Raw genomic sequence first — 21769 nt, 5'->3', positions numbered from 1 at the left:
AATCCATAGGCTTCCTCTCAGGCAGAGCTCTGGGAGGTGAAACACTGGAGCTCCTGGGGGTGCTGCTTCTGCCCCTCCCCAGCTCCTGCTGCTTCAGTCACTTGGTCTGATTATGATACTCCCAACCCCCTTTTCTAAGCCTCAACACTGGGAGTTCCTCTGTCCTCCCCTCCAGCCTGCTCCTTAAGGTGGGACCCTGGTGCTAAGGGGGCGGACCGCAGCTGCTTGTCTTGTGAGGAGCTGAGCAGCATCCTTGACGCTGTTGCTCTTGCCTAGCTCAAAGGCCATTCCATTTCAGGTGAGGCCACTGCTTTCCCCACTGAATCATCTTTTTAAACGAAGCAGCAAAGCGTTGGGAGAATTGCCTTAATCGGTGCAGGAGGAGGAGGTGGAATGATGGAGTCCAGGCAGAGGAAATGGGGGCTGAGCAAGGACGAGAAAGGGGAGGTGGGAGTCTTTGGGGTGGAATTGCCAGAGACCACTCTGGCTCTTGCAAATGGTCTCTGCCCCCTCCTGGGCAAGCCACCTCTATCTCTTCCACCTCTCCTTGGTCATCTGGTGGGAAGGGCTGAGCCCATATTCTGGGCAGAGCATAAGGAAGGGGATTTAGTGCCTCTCTTGCTCTGAGCTTTTGGGGTGTGCCCAAAACAGCAAAGTCCCCCCAGAAAGTGAAACTGAACAAAACTACGATACATTATGCTACCGTTTCTGCACAAACCTTTTGCTTTTGTTTCCTGCATTTAGCCCAAGATATCCCAGACCTCCCACAATCCACCTTGTACCTACTTACTCATGTTAGCAGTAAATGGCCTCTCTGGCTGGTATGAGAGGAAGCAGACTGGTCACAACCAAGACATCTCTGGCATTTCTTGGGGCAGTTCCAGGAGGCCTTGGGGTGCACTGGCAGCTTCACCCTAGAACCTGCGGTGGGCCTCGTGGTGGCTTAAGGCCTGCTGAGCAAGGCTTAAAGAGGCACCTGCAGTCCACTCTTGGAACCACTGAAAGACACCAGCACCCGTCTCTTTAGCAGGCTCAGCCACGTCCGTGTGGGGCTTGTGGGAAGAGAGACACTGGCCCCCTGAGGGGCCTGGCATGTGTGTACACCCTTGGGGTGGGTGAGCAGGGAGGAAGCACATTACAGTCTGTGCCACCAGCACGGGGGGGGGGGGGACGGACTTGCAGGAATCTGGCCCACTCCCAGCCCTCAGGCACTGCTCTATCCATCAGGCAGATGAATTCCTGGCCCAGGTTGCCAGGAGGGGATTATTATGTGTGGCACAAGTTGTTCTGAACGGAAAAATGTTTTTCAGGAAATTTCACTAATTACATCTCAGGGTGTTCCATTTTCTTCCGCATTAGCTATGCTTAATTTATAAATGGAAGAAATTGAATAGTTAAAAAGCAAAGAGCTTGTAACATGTCTTTTACCAGCAGCACATACAGCCATAGCCAGAAACTGGAAAACTTAAATTCTCCAGATATGAACCAGTGAGATAACATAGTTTGGCAAACAGCCTTACTGGGGAAGCACTATCACACAAATTAAGTGTCATGTGGACAAAACAAAAAGCACCTGACAATTTCCATGAAATCTGGCATTATTTTATTGTATATACAAATAATGAAGCAAGAGTCTGGGAAGAACCTCCAGTTCCGGGTGCAGCCGGCTTGTATAGACCAGAGGTGTTTGTTGCCCACCAGCCATATCCTGTAACAAAGGAAGTAAAGAAGTTAATGATATAGTGTATTATAATTTGTTTGGTATTATGGCAGCCCTGTATCTGGATGTCTTTAATGTTTGATGTTTATTATATTTTTATATGTGTTGGAAGCTGCCCAGAGTGGCTGGGGAAATTATTACTACTACTGCTACACCATGAGAGAGAGAGAGAGAGGACGAGCTCTTCGATCCTAATGACTTTTATTTAGCTTTTGTATGCCTGAGAAACTTGCTTTTTCCCTTTTTGTATTGGTTACTGTTTTGAAATTCATTAAAAACGATTTGGTGGGGGAAGTTGTTCTGAGCAGGAGGTTGCAGAGGAAGCACTCCAGCAAAGTAGCTGCCAAGGAGGGGGGCTGAAGGCCACCTGCCCCCCCCCCATCCTTTTTAGGTGTCGATTTTATTAGAGCTTTCATCTTTTCACAGTAAAATGGTTCAGTCCCTTCTGCCACTGGAGCCTCCACTCATCCCCCAACCCCATCATCTTTTTGCAATAATATTTTCATTTCTGCTTTGGAGTCCTTGGCACATTCTAGTGCTCGGCTTTGCTTAATCCTCCCTCCTTCTAGAGGAAATGCCTCAGGTGGTTTCAGTGCCACCTCCCAGATGATGTTATTGTTCCTTCTTACATCCCCAAGGCTGAATGCAGGTGGGGGAAAGGCCAGAGTAGGGTGGTTAGGAGTCCAATGAATAGGGCTTGGAGGGACTCTCTACTTGAGACCCCAGAGACCCAGTGCTGCCAGTCAATGTGGACAACACTGGCCTAGATGGACCCAAGGATGTGACTCAGTATCAGCAGCCTCCTGTGCTGTGTGCAGGAGGTTTCAATAGGGACAGTCCAGGCTGTTTTGCTTCCAGGGGCAGCTGCATCCATCTGCCTAAGGGTAGCCTCTGTCCCAGGTCCAGTCCCCCATGTCATCTCCAGGTAGGAATGGGAAAGAGCCACCTGCTAGTCAGTGGAGGCAATGCTGAGCTGGGGGGTGCAGGGAATAGAAGGCAGTTTTCTCTGCAACAGAGGGCACACCTGTTGATCAGAACAGACTCTCAAAACTGGGCAACTGTGTTCAAGTCTTGTACCTGGCCTTCCTCTTGGTTTCTAAGGGTTTGGCATGTGGGGAACATGTGGGTCAAGGGCGAGTAGGGTGTATGTGGAGCTCCAGGAGCAGCAGATTTCCAAAGGGCAAAAGATGGGGTTGCAGATAGTGCAGAGCCAAGAGTGGGGTCTTCCCTGCTTGATCTGGGAGTGGGCACAGCCCAGAGTTTTCTTTGCAGTCATGCAGGAGATTAGGAAGGAACCGCCATCTAAACAGAGGGCCCTGAACTAAGAACTGAAAGTGCTTCTTGGGACAAGGGCCCCAACAGCCTCATGGGAGGGGGCTGCAGTGCCTGAGTCCTTGCCCAGAAGCCCTCCAGGGGAAATCTCAGCTCAGTCGTGGACCCAAGAGGGGAATTTTCGCAAGAATCTCTCCGTCCCATTGTTCCTTCAGCAGGACAAGAATAATCCTGTTGGACTACTTTACAGGGTTGTAAGAGTTACTGAGAGGATGTGTGTGAAAAACTTTCAGCATGAGAAAAGAGCCATAAAAGGCTCCCATATATTCTTCCACTTGCCTCTCCTGCAATACATTGACACCAAGTTCTGCCACCCTCATGAGGCTGCCTGGCTGGCTATGGGGACCTGGCCTCCCCATCACCATAGAAACGGAGCCAGGTGTGGAGTGCACCTGAGCAGGGGAGGGGGAAGGGCGGGGAGGGAGAAGCAGCCACTCACCTCTCTTCTCTGGACCACCTGGCCTCCCTTTGGAGGCAAGCAGGATTATACCTGGCCTAGGTAGGTAGGTAACTTGGTTGGTAGCCAAGCTGCCTTACCAGGTAGGGACTGGTAGGCTCCTGGCACTCTCCCACCTCTGCCATGCAGTGGGGTTGCATGGGATGGGAGTAGAGGACCCTTTCCCAGGATAATGCCTGACCCAGTAATATCCCCTTCCTCCACCAGAGGCTCACCAGGAGGATGGGAGCCAGTAAAGCAGCTGTTGAGCCTTGCTGGAGAACCTTCAGACTTCCTGATCCCTGGCTTTCCTTTCTCTTTCCAGGTCTTCCTCCTGGCCATGGACACAGTCACTGGAGCTATGCAGGTAAAGGCTGGCGGTGAAGGCTGCCCCCTCCCTCTCTCATCTAGGCTTCTGGCCAGAAAACAGACGCTGTGGGGCTTAATGATTAGCCAGCTCCCTGCTCCCTCCCTCTCACGCAGAGCCAGCTGCCCTGCTCCCCCTGGGCCTGATCAGCACCACCCCAAGGCCTGCATGGGTGGGTCTGGGTCTGGCTAAATGAGAGTGGGGCACAGACCTCTTGCCAGTCAGTCCTGTTGGTCCTCCAGCTCAGTCGGGCACAGCGGTGGACCTGGAGTCCTCTGCAGCCGCAGAACAGGTGCCACCATCTCCCATGAGGCTGGGCCCCCAGGGCCTCCTTCCGTGGCTCTGGCACTCCTTGGCCCCCTCCTCCCCCAGCAGGAAGCTCAGGTGCCTCTGCTGGCACTTTGCCCTGTGGGAACCGGCTGCTTCTGAGATTCAGCTGGTTTGCCTTGGGGAGGAGAGCAACCTTGGCACGTGCCCTTGAAGGCCTGGCTCAGCGCAGAGGTGTGTGGGGCCCAGCTGGGGGGGGGGAGGGATAGCAGGGAAGCAGGCGCCAGGAAGCCACTTTGCAACAAGGGCAGGACAGGAGAAGCTGAGCCTCTTTCATCTCTGGGGTCCTTGATGGCCTCTTAGTTTATCCCCCAACAACATCAGGATGAGAGTGAAGGGCTTCTTCAAGGTCGACCTCATCAACCCCCAAGATGGGCCACAAGCAGCTAGAAGGAAAACCCCTCCCCTCCCCTGATGCCTGCCCTCCTCTTTCAGACAAGGCAGAGTGGGCCTCTGATTTCCCCCACTGCGGGGGCCACATGCAGTCCCCCATCAACATTGAGACGGGGGCCGCCCTCTTCAGTCCCCAGCTGGAGCCCATCCTGCTGCCTGACTACAGCCTGCCTCCCAGGGAGATGCTCCGCCTCCAGAACAATGGACACACAGGTGAGACCCCTACCTGCCCATGCCCAGCCACACCCAGGAAGCACCAGTGGGCAGGGAGGCATTGGCACCTCAACCGTTTGGGATTTCCATGAGGCTGGCAGGGGGTACCCCCACAGGTTGGCACAGCTTCCAATTATGGCGAAGTCCAGGCAGCCTTTGGCGGGTGGAGCTGCTTCTCTGTTGATGTTCTGCCTTGTTATGGCTCCCCTCCCCCCGGCCAGGGGGAAGCCCCCCAGGGGACTTCATACCTGAACCTAGAGTCAAACCTGTGGCTGCCATGCTGCACTCCAACCATCTTATTATTCAATGGTTTATTCACTTTAAATGTTTCTCAGCCCTTTCCTTAAAGCGCCTGTCCAAGGGGGCTTGCAACAGTCAACATTTACAAAAGGATCAACAACACACACAAAAAGAAAAAGCTTCCATTTCCTCCCCATCCCCCACTTTCCCAAGATAAAAAAACCAATAAAGATATTCAGCCAAGCAATTAAAACATTTTCCACAGCTCAGCAACCCACAGTCTGAGCCAGAGGGCATTTCTCAAGGACAGGCTGGTCATAAGAGAAACTTCAGCGCCTCCCCAACGGTGAACGGGCGGCTGAGTCTGCTTCAGATCCACCAGCAGGGAGTTCCAAAGGCATGGGGGCCACCACAGGGAAAGTCCTCTCTCTCATGGACACCAACAGCACTGAGCTAGGAGTTGGGCGCATGCAGAGAGAGGGCTTCAGCCCATGGGAAGGCTGATAGTGTGTGCCGCAGGCAGGCCATTAGATAATTTGGGCCCAAACGGTTTACAGCTTTAAAGGCTAAAGCCATCACTTTAAATTGGGCTCAGAAATACACCAGAAGGCAGGACAGCAGAAGGGGCTACACTAGCTGACCACTTCTCTTCCTCGCAAAGATCTAGTCAGAGGTGGACTTTGGTCTTTCAAATTTCAGCAGCCCCCAATGCAAGGCCAAAATTTGGGGAGCCCCCATCTTTCACCAGCCATTCTGCTTAATTCACTTTGTCATAGCTGTGTGTTAACAGAGAAATCTGAGGGCTCCCTTGGACAAAAACAAACAAGGACACCAGCCAGGAATACCAGAGCAAAACAGCAGCCAGTAGGCTTGGTCTTTATTGAAGACTGTCGCAACAGGACTCCCACCTGCCTCAAGGTGGAACAAGATGGAAGCCCCAAACAACAGAGCCCCCAAACTTTTGTTAGATGCTAATCCCCCATGCTACACCCCTAAGACTACATCATGACTACATCATTGATACATCACAAAGAGGAGGGGTTGAGGGAGGAGTTGTGGTGGTAACCTGAGTGTCTTGTCACCTGTCCAGTTCCTCCTTTTCCCCTCCCCATGATTACATTCCTGAGGACAAAGAGGAGTTCACTGTTTCCTGCCCTGAGGGAATAATAATAATAATAATAAATTTATTATTTATACCCCGCCCATCTGGCTGGGTTTCCCCAGCCACTCTGGGTGGCTTCCAAAAAAACACTAAAATACAATAACCTATTAAACATTAAAAGTTTCCCTAAACAGGGCTGCCTTCAGATGTCTTCTAAAAGTTTGATAGTTATTTTTCTCCTTGACATCTGGTGCAGTGGCGTAGCGTGGGGGGTGCCAGGGGGGCCGGCCGAAACCGGGCGCAACATGGGCGGGGGGCGCGCTCGCACTAGCAGCTCTCTGCCCCTACTAAAATCCACGGGTTAGGGAGCCTGCGCTCGCTCGGCTTGGCGAGGAGGTCGCAGAAGGGGGAGAGCGAAGCCTTCTGCCGGGCAAAAAAAGGAGAGGAAGCCGGGCAGGCGGGCTGGCTGGCTGGCTGGCGGGGGTCTGGCTGCGCCTGCTGCTGCCGTTGCTGCTGCTGCCGGGGCTTTGACAGCTTGGCGAAGCGGAGGGAGAGGAGCTTTATGGTAATTGTGGCTCTCTCTCCACTGGCCGCCTGGCTAGTGAGCCGAGCTGAGCAGGGAGTCTGGCGAGGGGGCGGGAAGAGACTTTTCCACCTCGCCTGGTCAAAAAGGAGAGCGGAGTCTCCTCAGGGCGCCCTCAGGCAGGGCAGGGCAGGGCAAGGCAAGCAGAGCGAGGAGGAGAGAGAGGGGAAGGGGGGGGAAGCAGCCAGGAAACGCTGCGGTGTGGAGGAGGAATCAATTAAGGAGAGAAAGCGAAAGGAAAGAAAAGAGGCAGCTCCAGGAGAGCGCGGGGGAAAGAGAAGCCTCGCTGCTGCTGCTTGGGAGAGTAAATTACTGTACTTGCCTTGCCCCGGGTTAGGGGGCGCAAATTACTTGCCTTGCCCCGGGTGCTGATAACCCACGCTACGCCGCTGATCTGGTGGGAGGGCATTCCACAGGGCGGGCGGCAGGCAGGTTCCCTGTAACTTGGATTCTCATAGTGAGAAAACCGCCCGAAGGCCCTCGGTGCTGGACCTCAGTGTCTTTTTTTTTTTTTAATAAATTTTTTATTGGTTTTACAAAATTTTTTAAGACAATACAAACATATTAAAAGACATACAAACACGTATAATTTCATAACCTTTTTTTTTCATAAACCGTGTTTCTCAGACTTCCCCATACCTCCCCTTTCTGCATCCCAATGTCCAAAAGTTTTTAGCAACTCTGAATATATCTGTCGATCCTCTGTCCTCTTAGTCCTTCCTTCAACCTAGTCTTATATCGCTGTATCCCTTTCTTGCTCAAAACCTCGACATTCTAACATTGAACAAGTTTATAATAGTCTTTAAGGTAGACTTTAAATTTCTTCCATTCTTCTTCCGCCGTCTCCTTTCCCTGGTCGCGAATTCTGCCGGTCATCTCAGCTAATGTCATATAGTCCATCACTTTCATCTGCCATTCTTCCAAGGTGGGTAGATCTTGTGTCTTCCAATACTTTGCGATGAGTATTCTTGCTGCTGTTGTAGCATACATAAAAAAAGTTCTGTCTTTCTTTGACACCAATTGGCAGACAATGCCCAAGAGAAAGGCCTCTGTTTTTTTGGGGAAAGTGCATTTAAGTACCTTTTTCATTTCATTATATATCATTTCCCAGAAAGCCTTAATCTTCGGGCATGTCCACCAAAGGTGATAAAAAGTACCTTCAGTCTCTTTACACTTCCAACATTTATTGTCAGGCAAATGATAAATTTTTGCTAGCTTGAGTGGGGTCATGTACCACCTGTAAGTCATTTTCATGATATTTTCCTTTAAGGCATTACATGCCGTAAATTTAATACCGGTGTTCCACAACCATTCCCAGTCAGCAGACATAATGTTATGACCAATGTCCTGTGCCCACTTAATCATAGCCGATTTGACTGTTTCATCTTGTGTATTCCATTTCAGCAGCAAATTATACATTCTTGACAAATTCTTAGAATTGGGTTCTAACAGTTCAGTCTCTAATTTTGATTTTTCCACCTGAAAGCCAATTTTCCTGTCCTGTTTGAAAATCTACATTATTTGGTAATATTGAAGCCAATTTTGTACTTTTGGTTTCATTTTCTCATGACTTTGTAATTTCAATTTATCTCCCTCCTGTTCCAAGATTTCCCAATACTTCGGCCATCCGACCTCCATATTGAGTTTCTTCAATGCCTTAGCCTCCATGGGTGACACCCATCTAGGGGTTTTGTTTTCCAACAGATCTTTATATCTTATCCAAACATTAAACAATGCTTTTCTAACAATATGGTTTTTAAAGGCCCTATGCACCTTGATTTTATCATACCATAGATATGCATGCCAACCAAATGCATTATTGAAACCTTCCAAATCCAAAATATCTGTGTTCTCGAGGAGCATCCACTCTTTCAGCCAGCAAAACGCTGCTGCTTCATAGTACAATTTTAAGTCCGGCAGGGCAAATCCCCCTCTTTCTTTAGCATCTGTCAGCATTTTAAATTTAATTCTGGGCTTTTTGCCCTGTCCGGTGCTGGACCTCAGTGTCCGGGCAGAACAATGGAAGTGGAGACACTCCTTCAGGTATACTGGACCGAGGCCGTCGGTCACTGTCCTTTGTTTCAGTCTGTCCTGAATCTACCGTATTTTTCACACCATTGGACGCACCGGACAATAGGACACACTTTGTTTTAGAGGGGGGAGAACAAGAAAAAAAATCTCCCCCTCTCTGCCCAGCGCCCCTTCAGTGAAGCGGCAGGAGGCGCTGCACAGAGAGGGGGAGAACTTTCCCCCTCTTGTTTTCCCGCTCTAAAACAAGGTGCGTTTAAGGTGCGTTCAGGCGGCTACCTTGGAAGCCTGGAGAGCGAGAGGGGTCAGTGTGCACTGACCCCTCTCGCTCTCCAGGCTTCAGGTTCCTTTCAACCTGCTCTTTGGGGCTGGCGGGACGAAGCCCACCACCAGCCCCAAAGAGCAGGTCAGGGAGCAGCGGAAAGGCGCAGCGGAGAGCCTCCTGCCATAGCCGTGTGTCACCTCTCCAGCTGGGAGAGGGTTGCGGGGCTATGGCGTCTTCATAGGACGCACACACATTTCCCCTTCATTTTTGAAGGGGGAAAAGTGCGTCCTATAGAGCGAAAAATACGGTACTTCCATATGCAGGTCCTTTGTGAGTGTAATGATCTTCTGTCTAGGACCATCAAGGTTGGCATGCCAACTGGGTAGGGCTCACTGCGGGCTTGGGGAATTATGGCTGCCTTGTGTCAAGTCCCCCCCCATTCATAGTCCTTCCTTCATGGTGTAAAGTAAAAGTGGAACGGTACAGATCTGATGTATGGCTGATTTGTGTGTGTGTGGTGTTTCTACAAACTGAATGATTGGGGGGGGGGTTTCCTGCAACATGTGACGCCCCCTTAGTTTGGCACCCAGTGCGGGAAAATTGGTGGCACTGCCCTAAAACCACCTCTGCTCTAGTGGCTACATTTGGAACCAGCTGAAGTTTCCAAACTGCCTTTCAGAGCAACCCCATGCAGAGCACATTGCAGTAGTTAAGCCTGGATGTGACTCCGGTGTAGGTCACAGTTTCTAGGTCAGACCTTTCCAGGTGGGCTGAAGCTGATGCACAGTGCTTCTTCACCTGTCAGCCAAGCTGCATATGGGATATAGAAAAGGCAGGATCTAGCCCAGAGCTGTTCCCCTGCACCAGCTAAGGATACCAACAGCCTTCCTGGGGTAAGGAGGTGGGGGAAAGAGGCAGAGCCAAATGTCATACTGAGGATGCTGCACCACAAACCTTGGGATGACAGCCTCCCAGCAGTTCATGTAGAGGTTGAAAAGCATAGATGTGGACCCCTAAGCTAGGGGGCATGGGGCAGAGCAAATGCCTCCTCCTCAGGCTCCATCATTCTGAAAAGGCTTGTCCTGAAAGGGCTGGGACCTTGTGAAGCCAAAGCCCAGTCCAGACAGCTGACCAGAAAGTTGCTGTGATTGAGGGTATCGAAACCACTAAGAGGTGAAGGAGAGACAACAGGAGTGCCCCTTGTCCCCCCCTTCATCCTTTGCCATAAGTCGTCCATCAGGACCAGCAAAGTGGTTTTCAAAGCATAACGAGGCCTGAGATGGAATAGATCCAAATAATCAGCATCATGCGAGGCCACCTGGAACTGAGAGACCTTCAGCCCCTTGCGCCAAAATGACACATTTGAGAGCAGATGGTGGCTTTTGATACTTCTGGTGCGTCTCAGGGAGGTGGGACACTGTGCTTCAGTGATTCCACTCTTACTCCCGGGTCCGTTTCCAGGGTAGTCATGGGAGGCTACAGTTCAGTGTCATGTGAGTTGCCCCGTGGTGTCCCAAAGGGTTCCATCTTGTTCCCTGTGGACTTTAACATCTATATTAAGCTTCTGGGAGTGTCAGAGTGGAGATGACACCCAGCTCTATCTCTCTGCTCCATCTGAATCAGGAGAGGCAGCTGAGGTTTTAGAGCAGGGCCTGGAGGCAGAGAAGGGCTAATAAACTTAAGCTGAATCCAGAAATGACCGGTGTTATGTGTCCTGGGTTCTCACATCTGAGAGGTGGGGAGGCAGCCTGCCCTAGACGGGGAAGGAGCAGGCTTGCAGCTTGGATTCAACAGCATCCCAGAGGCTAAGTGGCCTTGGTGTCTCCTGCCATCTTGCCCCTTCTTGTGCTGCTAGTTTCAAGGGTGTCTGGCTGACTGGTCGGCAGGCAGAAGAAGGAGCAGATGCTGTGAGCAGTATGGTGCTCCCAATGTAGGGAAATCCCTCTGGCTGTCTTGTGCTTTTGCCCTTCTACCCACCTTCCTCCAGCCCTCTTCTCCTCCTCCTCTTTTTTGCTGGGCCAAGCAGAATTATTCTTGTAACCTCCACACAGAAGAAAGGACTTTTGGAGCTCTTCAAGGATCAGCTCCACCCATTTGCAAAGTCTTCCTCTGTTCAAAGTGAGTCATATGGGGGAGGGAGGATGAGGGCTCCCCCCTCATTACTCTCCCATAGGCAGCAGGGAGCCTCTTGAACTCCCAGGGGCTGCCCTGGTCCCCCCCCCCCGAGCTCTAAAATGCGTGAAGAGCCAACAGGATCCACGGAGTCTCTCTGCTCAAAGTGGCTTGACCCTCTGCCTCTTGGAGGACAACCAGGAAGGCGAGGGAGGGTGTTGGGCAAACAGGTTCATCCCCACCTTCCTCCTCTGCATGATGAATATCTCAAGGGCAAACCCAGCTTTGAATGGGGCTCTCATGTTTTACTGCAGATACTCAGATGACTGATAATACCTTTTTGCAAAAGCAGCAGTGGGGGGAGGGAGGTTGAGGCTCCTTAGAAACTAGTGAATGCATAGAAGCAGGAATACATTTTTTGGAATCAAGCCTCTAGCTGCACCTGATAGACTCCAACCTTCAAAAGCTTCTTCTGTTGTGTATCTGTTTACCTGAGGAGCCTAAAGACTCAGTGCCAGCAAAGTGTCTTTAATGCTTGCCCAGGAGGCAATAGAGAAAGTGAGCCCAAGGAGGGGGCAGGCAGGTCTCACTGGGGCTGAATTGCCCCAAAGGCCTCCCCCCAGTACTCTGGCCGTCCTGGCCATGCCCTGAACGCAGACTGTCCTGCCTCGCCAGGCTGTTGTGAAGACAAGGAAGAGAGGGCTGGCTGGGCACTTTCTGCAAGGCGCTTCTCGGATGTAGGGTGACTGCAGGGCTGGAATAGCTGCCATTTGAGGAGAAACACAAACAGCCCATGCTCCAGGAAGTGGAGAGGGCAGGATACCTGAGCTCATGAATCATTTCTCTTCTTTTATAACACGAAAGTGTAAAGGAAGCTCAGTGAGAGGAATCGGCTGCAGGTGTAAAGCCAGTCAGGGGGCGGTGGCCGCTTTTCCACACCCAAAAAGGTCACGGAAAATAAAGAGAGGCAAAATGATTATGGTGGATGCAGCAACCGCACAAAGGGCCTTTTGACGACTCAAGGGGCATTGTGGGAGAAAGGAGGACTGAGCATGTGCAGAAAGCGGGGGGGGGAGCACAAATGCCTCAGGAAGAGTGAGCAAAAGTGTTTTTGCAGGTCGGTGGGGGGGGGGCCTGGAGTAAGTCTGTTTTGTCAGATCACGAGGGGACGTCTGCTGGAACCCAGGCAGAAACTCTGTCTGTGGGTCCCGGTGGAGTGCCAGGAAGGGCAACAGTGGGGGGTGGAGCTGAAGGTCCCAGTGGGCAGAGCTGACTCCTAGTCTGGTCTCCTCATCCTCCCCATCGCAAAGACCGCTGAGCTGCAATCCTTTCCGTGGCAGGAGGAAGCGCCATTGAGCTCAATGGGATTGATGTCTAATTCATGTACAGTGGTACCTTGGCTTAAGTACTTAATTCCTTCTGGAGGTCCATTCTTAACCTGAAACTGTTCTTAACCTGAAGCACCACTTTAGCCAATGGGGCCTCCTGATGCCACCGCACGATTTCTGTTCTCATCCTGAAGTAAAGTTCTTAACCCGAGGTACTATTTCTGGGTTAGCGGAGTCTGTAACCTGAAGCGTCTGTAACCCAAGGTACCACTGTGTTTAGGCCCCCTTGCACAGACCACAGTGTCATTTACAATAAAGCAACTAAATAAGGCCACACAAAACATTGTAAGACACACAGCAACAAGTCACTGGTTCACAATTCTTGCCAGAAGCAGTGACCCTGAAACTCCTGCCCATTGTTGCCCAATTCTCCTCTCAAAAAGATGCACCTTGACCAGCTTCCTGGAGTTACAAAGAGATGAGGCCAGATCCCCCTCAGTAGGGAGAGAGTTGCACACAAGGAGCCACCACTGGAAAGGCCCTTTTGAGGGCCCTCACACCACATCTTTCACCTCAAATAGGGATCACCCCCTGGTCTTAGCCCAGGCAGGTGGAGATGGGGGTAGGCCCACAGGGCTGCTTTGCTCTATTATATACACACATAATGATGTTAACGGAGAAATCTGAGGGCTCCCTTGGACAAAAACAAACAAACAAGGACACCAGCCAGGAATACCAGAGCAAAACAGCAGCCAGTAGGCTTGGTCTCTATTGAAGACTGTCGCAACAGGACTCCCACCTGCCACAAGGTGGAACAAGATGGAAGCCCCGAACAAAAGGAGACCCCAACTTTTATTAGCTACTAATCCCTCTTGCTACACCCCTAAGACTACATCATTGATACATCACAAAAAGGAGGGGTAGAGGGAGGAGTTGTGGTGATAACCTGAGTGTCTTGTCACCTGGCCGGTTCCTCCTTTCCCCCTCCCCATGAGTACTTTCCAGAGGACTAAGAGGAGTTCACTGTTTCCTGCCCCCAGAGGGAAGGGCTGGTCACTGTCCTTTGTTTCAGTCCGTGCTGAATCCACTTCCATATGCAGGTCCTTTGTGAGTGTAATGATCTTCTGTCTAGGACCATCAAGGTTGGCATGCCAACTGGGTAGGGCTCGCTGCGGGCTTGGGGAATTATGGCTGCCTTGTGTCAAGTCTCCCCCCATTCATAGTCCTTCCTTCATGGTGTAAAATAAAAGTGGAACGGTACAGATCTGATGTATGGCTGATTTTCTATGAATTTATAACAGAAGCGTTGTGTGTGTGTGTGTGTGTGTGTGTGTGTGTGTGTGTGTGTGTGTGGTGTTTCTACAAACTGAATGACTGGGGGGGGGGGGGTTTCCTGCAACAGAGACATGCTAGGAATGGAGTCTGGGCACGGCAGTGCAGACCCCAAGAAAGACATGAGAGACAGCAGAAAGTCAGTTGTTATGGTTGGGGGGGATTGGTGAGGAAGACTAGGCTCAAGGTGTGGGCTGGGGGGAGGCAGTTCCCCATAGCAGAAAACATCTTCTGGCATTGCTTGGAGGTCATCCTCTGAGCGTGCACACTACAGTGTCATCAGTATACTGAAGCTCTATGGCGGAAGTTACAGTAACCTTCCAGGAACCTTACTCAGCCTGCTCAGATTAAGGAGCTTTGCATCTGTTCGATATATGATTTCTACACCAGAGGGGAGTTTCCCTTCAACGATGTGTAGGATCATGGCAATGGGAATAACAGAGTTGGGGTGATAACACATCCTTGTTTAACGCCTGATCCCACTGTGAATGGTTGACTTTGAGAGGCATTGTTATCCGTGATTGTTGCCATCATATTATCTTGGAAGAGCCAAAGGATGTTCACAATTTATATGGTTAGCTGATTTTCAGAAGGAAAGTCCACAGGGCAGTACGATTTACAGTGTCGAAGGCCTTAGTCAGGTCAATAAACGCCATATACAGGGGTTGGTTTTGCTCTCTGCATTTTTCTTGAAGCTGTCAAGCAGTGAAAATCATATCCACTGTCCCCCTAGAAGGTTGAAAACCTTTTTGGGATTCAGGAAGGGTAGCCTCAGATATAGTTAGGAGATGGTTTGCTAAGATCCTTGCAAGAATTTTGCCGACCGCAGCTAATAGAGAGATGTCACAATAATTTGAAGACTTTGACAGGTATCTTCTGTCTTTGTTGTTTTTCATTTGGTTAATACCTGTACACAACTCTCCCAGATTTGGAGATACTGCAGATTGGAGATATTGTGTACAGCATCACTGTGTTGTAACCTCAGCAAAGCTTTTGTCCTAGACTAGGCACCCCAACCTGCGGCCCTCAAGATGTTTTGGCCTACAGCTCCCATGATCCCTAGCTAACAGGACCAGTGGGCAGGGATGATGGGATTTGTAGTCCCAAACATCTGGAGGGCCAAAGGTTGGGGATGCCTGTCTTGGATCCATTTGTTCTCTCAAAGCAGGAGTTTTTCCAGTGAGGGTGTGGGGAGGATTGTTTAGCCTGGCTCAGAAAAAGAGGCCTTGTTCAGACCAGAGTTTACTGTGTCAATTAATACATTCACACAATTTGCCTGTGCAGTTTCCTGGTGATTCTACAGGCAAATCTGAGGGGTCTAAATGGTGGGGCAAGGAATGCACCAGATAAGGCACTGCTCTCCACCTCCCTGCCCTGTGGTACTTAATGAAGTCAACCAATGAGATGGTATCGAGTGTCTGCCGGCTTGGGTGCAGAAGATCAAAGTTGCTCCTCGTAGGCAGATACGAATCTGTGGGGGTGTGGCCAGAGAGAGAGCGGATGAGCAGCTCAGTAATGCTCAAATGTGGACACGCCCTTAGCAACCAAGGTGCTTCCTCTGTGAATGGGCAAATGCCTCTCACGTGCCTACTGGGGATAGGGGGTGCCAGGCTCTGCCTGCTCCCCTAGCCAGGCTGTGTTCTGGTTAGGCAAGAGTCAAAGTCCCTTCAAGCCTATTGTGCTGGTTGTTGGGCGGGGGCAGGGTAAGAGCAGCCTCTTTTCTTTGCCAAACCTTTTCACTCTGGCTCACTGAAGCCAGCGGTGGAGCGAGAAGTGGATCCCTGCTCTTCTGGGTGTGATCTGCTAAGGACAAACACCTGCTGCCAGCTGAGCTCCCTGCTTGTTGGCTAGTCTTGCATTTGGGAAGATGTGGGCACCTCCTTTCTTGGCAGGGGGTGGGGTGGGGGGAACAAACTGATAAGGAGCTGGGACTCTCTCCAGCAGATGTGGCAGCCAAAGCAATGTGATCCCTGGACAAATTGGACAAGTTTTCCATTGCCAGGTTGCTCTGGCCTTAGAAAGACAACGTGCTGATCTTGGCCCGTCTGCTCAGAAAGCCCTGCCCACTCTCCCTGGCATTTGCTCTCAGCCATCTCTAGGGATGGGACCAGGGTCACTGCCACCGTCACATGAAGTCACTGGAGACAGAGGCTCCTTCTGAGGGGAGACCCTCTGAATTATAAAGGGGGGGGGGCAGATCCACAGTACAGTGGTACCTCTAGTTACGAAAATAATTCATTCTGGAGGTATGTTCTTAACCTGAAACTGTTCTTAACTAGAGGTGTGCTTTCACTAATGGGGCCTCTGCTGCTGCTGTGCAGCTGGCACATGATTTCCGTTCTCATCCTGGGGCAAAGTTCTCAACTCGAGGTAACTCTTCCAGGTTAGTGGAGTTTGTAACCTGAAGCATTTGTAACTCGAGGTACCACTGTACTATACTGTAGATGGCTCTACTGCTGAGCTATGCCATCTTTCTGCTCATGATCTCCTTTCACAATGTGCTGTGCAGCAAAGCAGGTTTCCTCTCTGCCTATTTTTTGAGTGGATTGGAGTCCAACAAAGTCTGAAAAAAGTCTACTCTGGGTCAGTTTGGTTTGGATGGAGGAATGCAAAGTATTTGCCTTCAACATGTTTGACTGATGCAAATATGAGGCAGATTGCAAACATTGTTGGTGACAGGAGTGGAAAAGAATAGAAAGTTGAGCAAAGCTGAGCAAATGCACAGGTGCCCTTGCAAAGCGATTGCATAGGCAGGAAGCAGAGGCGAATCTGGAAACTCCTGTGGGCTGCAGACTGAGCAGGGCTCTGTAGTGACAAGAGCCTGTTGTAAAAGAAAGAAAAAGGAAGGAAGGAAGGAAGGAAGGAAGGAAGGAAGGAAGGAAGGAAGGAAGGAAGGAAGGAACAGCCATGATTGTTCAGGCAAGTGAAAAGGGCCCACATCTTCTTGCTCTTGGCCAGTAGTCGAGTTTCCTTCCTTCCTTGCTGAAGCTGTGCCTTTGCCCTCAGGCTCTCCTTCACTTATGTCTATTCTGAGAAGCCTCTTGATCTTCTCCTCCCTTCAGTTGGGCTTCCATGGACTGAGGGGGGGGCAGGGATGGATGCCTAGGGACCAGGAGGGCGGGGGGGGGGAGTGTTCCTCCTCCTTGTGGCTGCCCAATTCCACGGGAGCTCTTTGAGGCTACAGAATTTTCTCCTGGAGATGTAAAACCCCAAAATCAGAGGGACACACACAGAGAGAAATATCTTAAGTATGAAGACAGCTGGAGAGTCCATTTCTGCATACTCTGAATAATAGTTGCTACTTGCAAGTACATACCCTCATTCTGATGAAAAGCACTACAGTGGTACCTCAGATTACAGACGCTTCAGGTTACAGACACTTCAGGTAACAGACTCTGCTAACCCAGAAATAGTACCTCGGGTTAAGAACTTTGCTTCAGGATGAGAACAGAAATCGCACAGCGACAGTGGGAGACCCCATTAGCTAAAGTGGTACCTCAGGTTAAGAACAGTTTCAGGTTATGAACGGACCTCCAGAACGAATTAAGTTCTTAACCCGAGGTACCACTGTACAAGGAAGTTTAAATTACCACAGATTTACATACATCAATGAATAAATCAGAACCATCAGCCCCCTTCTTACTATGCTGGAGTGTGGAATGCCTGATTATTCTTACTATTCTTACTATTCTTATTATTTTATTTTATTTTCTACCTTATCTTAATTAACCTCATAGGCCACAAACATGTATCACAGAACTGGGTTTTTCCCATCCCCAGGTCATGAATTTTTTTTTTTTTATGGGGAGGGATATTTTAGTATATGCAGTGGTTTTAAATAAGTTGTATTGTTTACTTAGGGTTCTTACATTGCCTGAATTATAGAATCATAGAATCATAGAATCATAGAGTTGGAAGAGACCACAAGGGCCATCGAGTCCAACCCCCTGCCAAGCAGGAAACACCATCAGAGCACTCCTGACATATGGTTGTCAAGCCTCTGCTTAAAGACCTCCAAAGTAGGAGACTCCACCACACTCCTTGGCAGCAAATTCCACTGTCAAACAGCTCTTACTGTCAGGAAGTTCTTCCTAATGTTTAGGTGGAATCTTCTTTCTTGTAGTTTGGATCCATTGCTCCGTGTCCGCTTCTCTGGAGCAGCAGAAAACAACCTTTCTCCCTCCTCTATGTGACATCCTTTTATATATTTGAACATGGCTATCATATCACCCCTTAACCTCCTCTTCTCCAGGCTAAACATGCCCAGCTCCCTTAGCCGTTCCTCATAAGGCATCGTTTCCAGGCCTTTGACCATTTTGGTTGCCCTCCTCTGGACACGTTCCAGTTTGTCAGTGTCCTTCTTGAATTGTGGTGCCCAGAACTGGACACAGTACTCCAGGTGAGGTCTGACCAGAGCAGAATACAGTGGCAGCCCAGAATTGCATTGGCTTTTTTAGCTGCCGCATCACACTGTTGGCTCATGTCAAGTTTGTGGTCAACCAAGACTCCTAGATCCTTTTCACATGTACTGCTCTCAAGCCAGGTGTCACCCATCTTGTATTTGTGCCTCTCATTTTTTTTGCCCAAGTGCAATACTTTACATTTCTCCCTGTTAAAGTTCATCTTGTTTGTTTTGGCCCAGTTCTCTAATCTGTCAAGGTCATTTTGAAGTGTGATCCTGTCCTCTGGGGTGTTAGCCACTCCTCCCAGTTTGGTGTCATCTGCAAATTTGATCAGGATGCCCTTGAGTCCATCATCCAAGTCGTTGATAAAGATGTTGAATAAGACTGGGCCCAAGACAGAACCCTGTGGCACCCCACTAGTCACTCTTTTCCAGGATGAAGAGGAACCATTGATGAGCACCCTTTGGGTTTGGTCAGTCAGCCAGTTACAAATCCACTGAGTGGTAGCATAGTCAAGACCGCATTTTACCAGCTTCTTTGCAAGAATATCATGGGGCACCTTGTCAAATGCCTTGCTGAAATCAAGGTAGGCTACATCCACTGAGTTCCCTTCATCTACCAGGCTTGTAATTCTGTCAAAAAACAAGATCAGGTTAGTCTGACATGACTTATTTTTCAGAAATCCATGCTGACTGTTGGTGATCACAGCATTCCTTTCTAGGTGCTCACAGACTGTTTGCTTAATGATCTGCTCCAGAATCTTCCCTGGTATTGATGTCAGACTGACTGGGCGGTAATTATTTGGGTCCTCTCTTTTCCCCTTTTTGAAAATAGGGACAACATTTGCCCTCCTCCAGTCTGCCGGGACTTCGCCTGTTCTCCAGGAATTCTCAAAGATGACTGCCAGTGGTTCTGAGAGCACATCTGCCAGTTCTTTTAATACTCTTGGATGCAGTTCATCTGGCCCTGGAGACTTGAATACATCTAAACTAGCCAAGTATTCTTGTACTATCTCCTTAGTTATTCTGGGCTGTGTTTCCTTTGCTGAATCATTTGCTCCAAATTCTTCAGGTCTGGCATTGTTTTCTTTATCGGGGAAGACTGAGGCAAAGAAGGCATTGAGGAGTTCAGCCCTTTCTGTGTCCCCTGTTTGCATTTCACCATCTTCTCCTCTGAGTGACCCCACTGTTTCTTTGTTCTTCCTTTTGCTACGAACATACCCATAAAAGCCTTTTTTGTTGCTTTTAACCTCTCTAGCAAGCCTGAGTTCATTCTGTGCTTTAGCTTTTCTGACTTTGTGTCTACACGTGCTGGCTATTTGTTTGAATTCCTCTTTGGTGGTTTCCCCCCTTTTCCATTTTTTGTACACATCCTTTTTTAATCTTAACTCAGTTAAAAGTTCTTTAGATAGCCACCCTGGCTTCTTTAGGCACCTTCCATGTTTCCGTCTCATTGGTATTGCCTGACCTTGTGCTTTTACTATCTCCCTCTTAACAAACTCCCAGCCATCATGAACTCCCTTTCCTTTTAGTATTACTGTCCATGGGACCTCACCCAGCACTTCCCTAAGTTTTATGAAGTCGGCTTTCTTAAAGTCAAGAAATTGAGTCCTAGTATGCTTGGCTGCTCCTTTCCGCTGTATAGTAAACTTCAGAAGAGCATGATCACTCGCACCCAATGATCCTTCCACTTCTACCCCACTAACCAGGTCATCAACATTGGTTAGGACCAGATCTAAAATGGCTGTTCCTCTTGTTGCTTCTCCCACTTTCTGGACAATGAAGTTGTCTGCAAGGCCAGTGAGGAATCTGTTTGACCTTATGCTCTTGGCTGAGTTTGACATCCAACAAATATCCGGGTAATTGAAGTCCCCCATTACTACTATCTCCCTTCCTTTTGCATGCTTGGCCATCTGTTCCAGGAAGGCATCATCTATGTCCTCCGTTTGGCTTGGGGATCTATAGTAAACTCCCACAATGAGGTCTCTGTTATTCTTCTCTCCCTTAATTTTGACCCAAATGCTCTCACTTTGGCTTTGAGGTTCTAAATCTTGGATCTCTTCACAGGTATACACATCCCTGACATATAACGCCACTCCTCCTCCTTTCTTGTCTGGTCTGTTTCTCCGAAATAGATTGTATCCCCCCATTATTACATTCCAATCGTGGGACTTATCCCACCAGGTTTCAGTGATGCCTATTATGTCATATTTAGTTTGCTGTACCAAGAGCTCAAGCTCATCTTGTTTATTTTCCATGCTTTGCGCATTAGTGTACAGACATTGAAGTCCATTAATCATTCCCCCGTGTCTCTTATTTAAGGATTTTTTCCTCCCACCACTAGGTCTGCGTGCTGTTTGCTCCATTTGGTCTATGACATTTGGATGATCATCTTCATTAATTGATAGACTCCTACCTTCAGGAGCACTGTCTCCCTCCCCCACATTAGTCAGTTTAAAGCCCTCCTGATGAGGTTTCTGAGATTTTTGGCAAAAACATTCCTCCCAACCGTTGTGAGGTGCAGCCCATCGCTTGCCAGAAGTCCATCTTCAAGAAACTGCAGTCCATGATCTAAGAATCCAAACCGTTCCTGTTTACACCATTTGCGAAGCCAGCTGTTCACTTCCATTATTTTTCCCTCTCTCCCTGGGCCACGTCGTTCAACTGGGAGGACAAATGAGATGACAATTTGTGCATTTAATTGCTTCAATTTCCTGCCCAGAGCCTCGTAGTCTCTTTTGATCTTCTGGAGGCTATTGCTTGCAGTGTCATTGGTTCCCACATGAACCAAGAGGAATTGGATGATTACTTTTGGGGGGGGGGATTGATCACTCATATGAATGTCTGCTATCTTTTCCCACCAGTTTAAGGTGGGATAAACTTTAATTGTACAAAAATCTGCATGACATGTGAGTTGGTATTTGTATGCTTTTATTTGAAAATTAAGAGAAAGAGACCCGCCATTTAGGCTAAGGTCCTCAGGGGCCCCTCTGCGTCCCAGAGGCCCCTGCCACAGACCCAGCCTCCTGCTCCTCTTCCTGGAGAGAGAGGCAGTGCAAGGAGCTCTGCTGCGCAGCCCAGAGACTCTTTGCCGGAAGGTCTTGCCTCTGCCACAAAAGCAGCAGCTGTAGCTCTCAAGAAGAGGCAGGAGAAGGGGCCACCCGCCAAGTTTCCCACCCCAGAAACCGGTGCCTCTTTCTATCAATTTGGCAAAGAAGTCAAAGTATCCAAATGAGATGGGGAATTTTTAATCTCACCCCATCCCTTGGATGCAAAGGCCTGTGTGGGGTCAGGGGTGTGGAATTAGGCCGGCTGCAGACCCTCACCCAGTGGCGGGTGGGAGGCACCTGGGAATACATTTCATAGAATCATAGAATCCTAGAGTTGGAATAGACCACAAGGGCCATCGAGTCCAACCCCCTGCCAAGCAGGAAACACCATCAGAGCACTCCTGACATATGGTTGTCAAGCCTCTGCTTAAAGACCTCCAAAGTAGGAGACTCCACCACACTCCCTGGCAGCAAATTCCACTGTCAAACAGCTCTTACTGTCAGGAAGTTCTTCCTAATGTTTAGGTGGAATCTTCTTT

At 49.5% G+C, this 21769-nt stretch overlaps 1 protein-coding gene and 1 long non-coding RNA gene across 5 annotated transcripts in view; one reads left to right on the top strand and one right to left on the bottom strand.

The window, feature by feature from the left end:
• Nucleotides 1–21769, top strand: part of CA9 (carbonic anhydrase 9) — a 45487-nt gene that overhangs the window by 1882 nt on the left and 21836 nt on the right. For both annotated transcript variants that reach the window (XM_083466352.1, XM_083466353.1), the window contains exons 2-3: nucleotides 3814–3855; nucleotides 4618–4788. In XM_083466352.1, the coding sequence (XP_083322478.1) occupies nucleotides 3814–3855; nucleotides 4618–4788 (213 nt within the window). The remainder of the gene's footprint in view (nucleotides 1–3813; nucleotides 3856–4617; nucleotides 4789–21769) is intronic.
• Nucleotides 1587–6150, bottom strand: LOC310689153. 3 transcript variants are annotated; one of them, XR_014517366.1, is made up of 3 exons: nucleotides 5874–6150; nucleotides 3725–3822; nucleotides 1587–1708 (listed from the first exon to the last, which is right to left on the bottom strand). It is a non-coding gene; the product is annotated as an uncharacterized lncRNA (long non-coding RNA). The 3 variants fall into 3 exon arrangements; XR_014517367.1 differs by lacking the exon at nucleotides 5874–6150 and adding an exon at nucleotides 4802–5860; XR_014517368.1 differs by lacking the exon at nucleotides 5874–6150 and having other exon boundaries at nucleotides 3725–3836.

The sequence above is a fragment of the Podarcis liolepis genome (genome assembly GCF_965112155.1).
Source record: "Podarcis liolepis genome assembly, chromosome: 11".
NCBI classification, from domain to species: Eukaryota; Metazoa; Chordata; class Lepidosauria; order Squamata; family Lacertidae; genus Podarcis; species Podarcis liolepis.
This window is presented reverse-complemented; position numbering and strand designations above follow the sequence as displayed.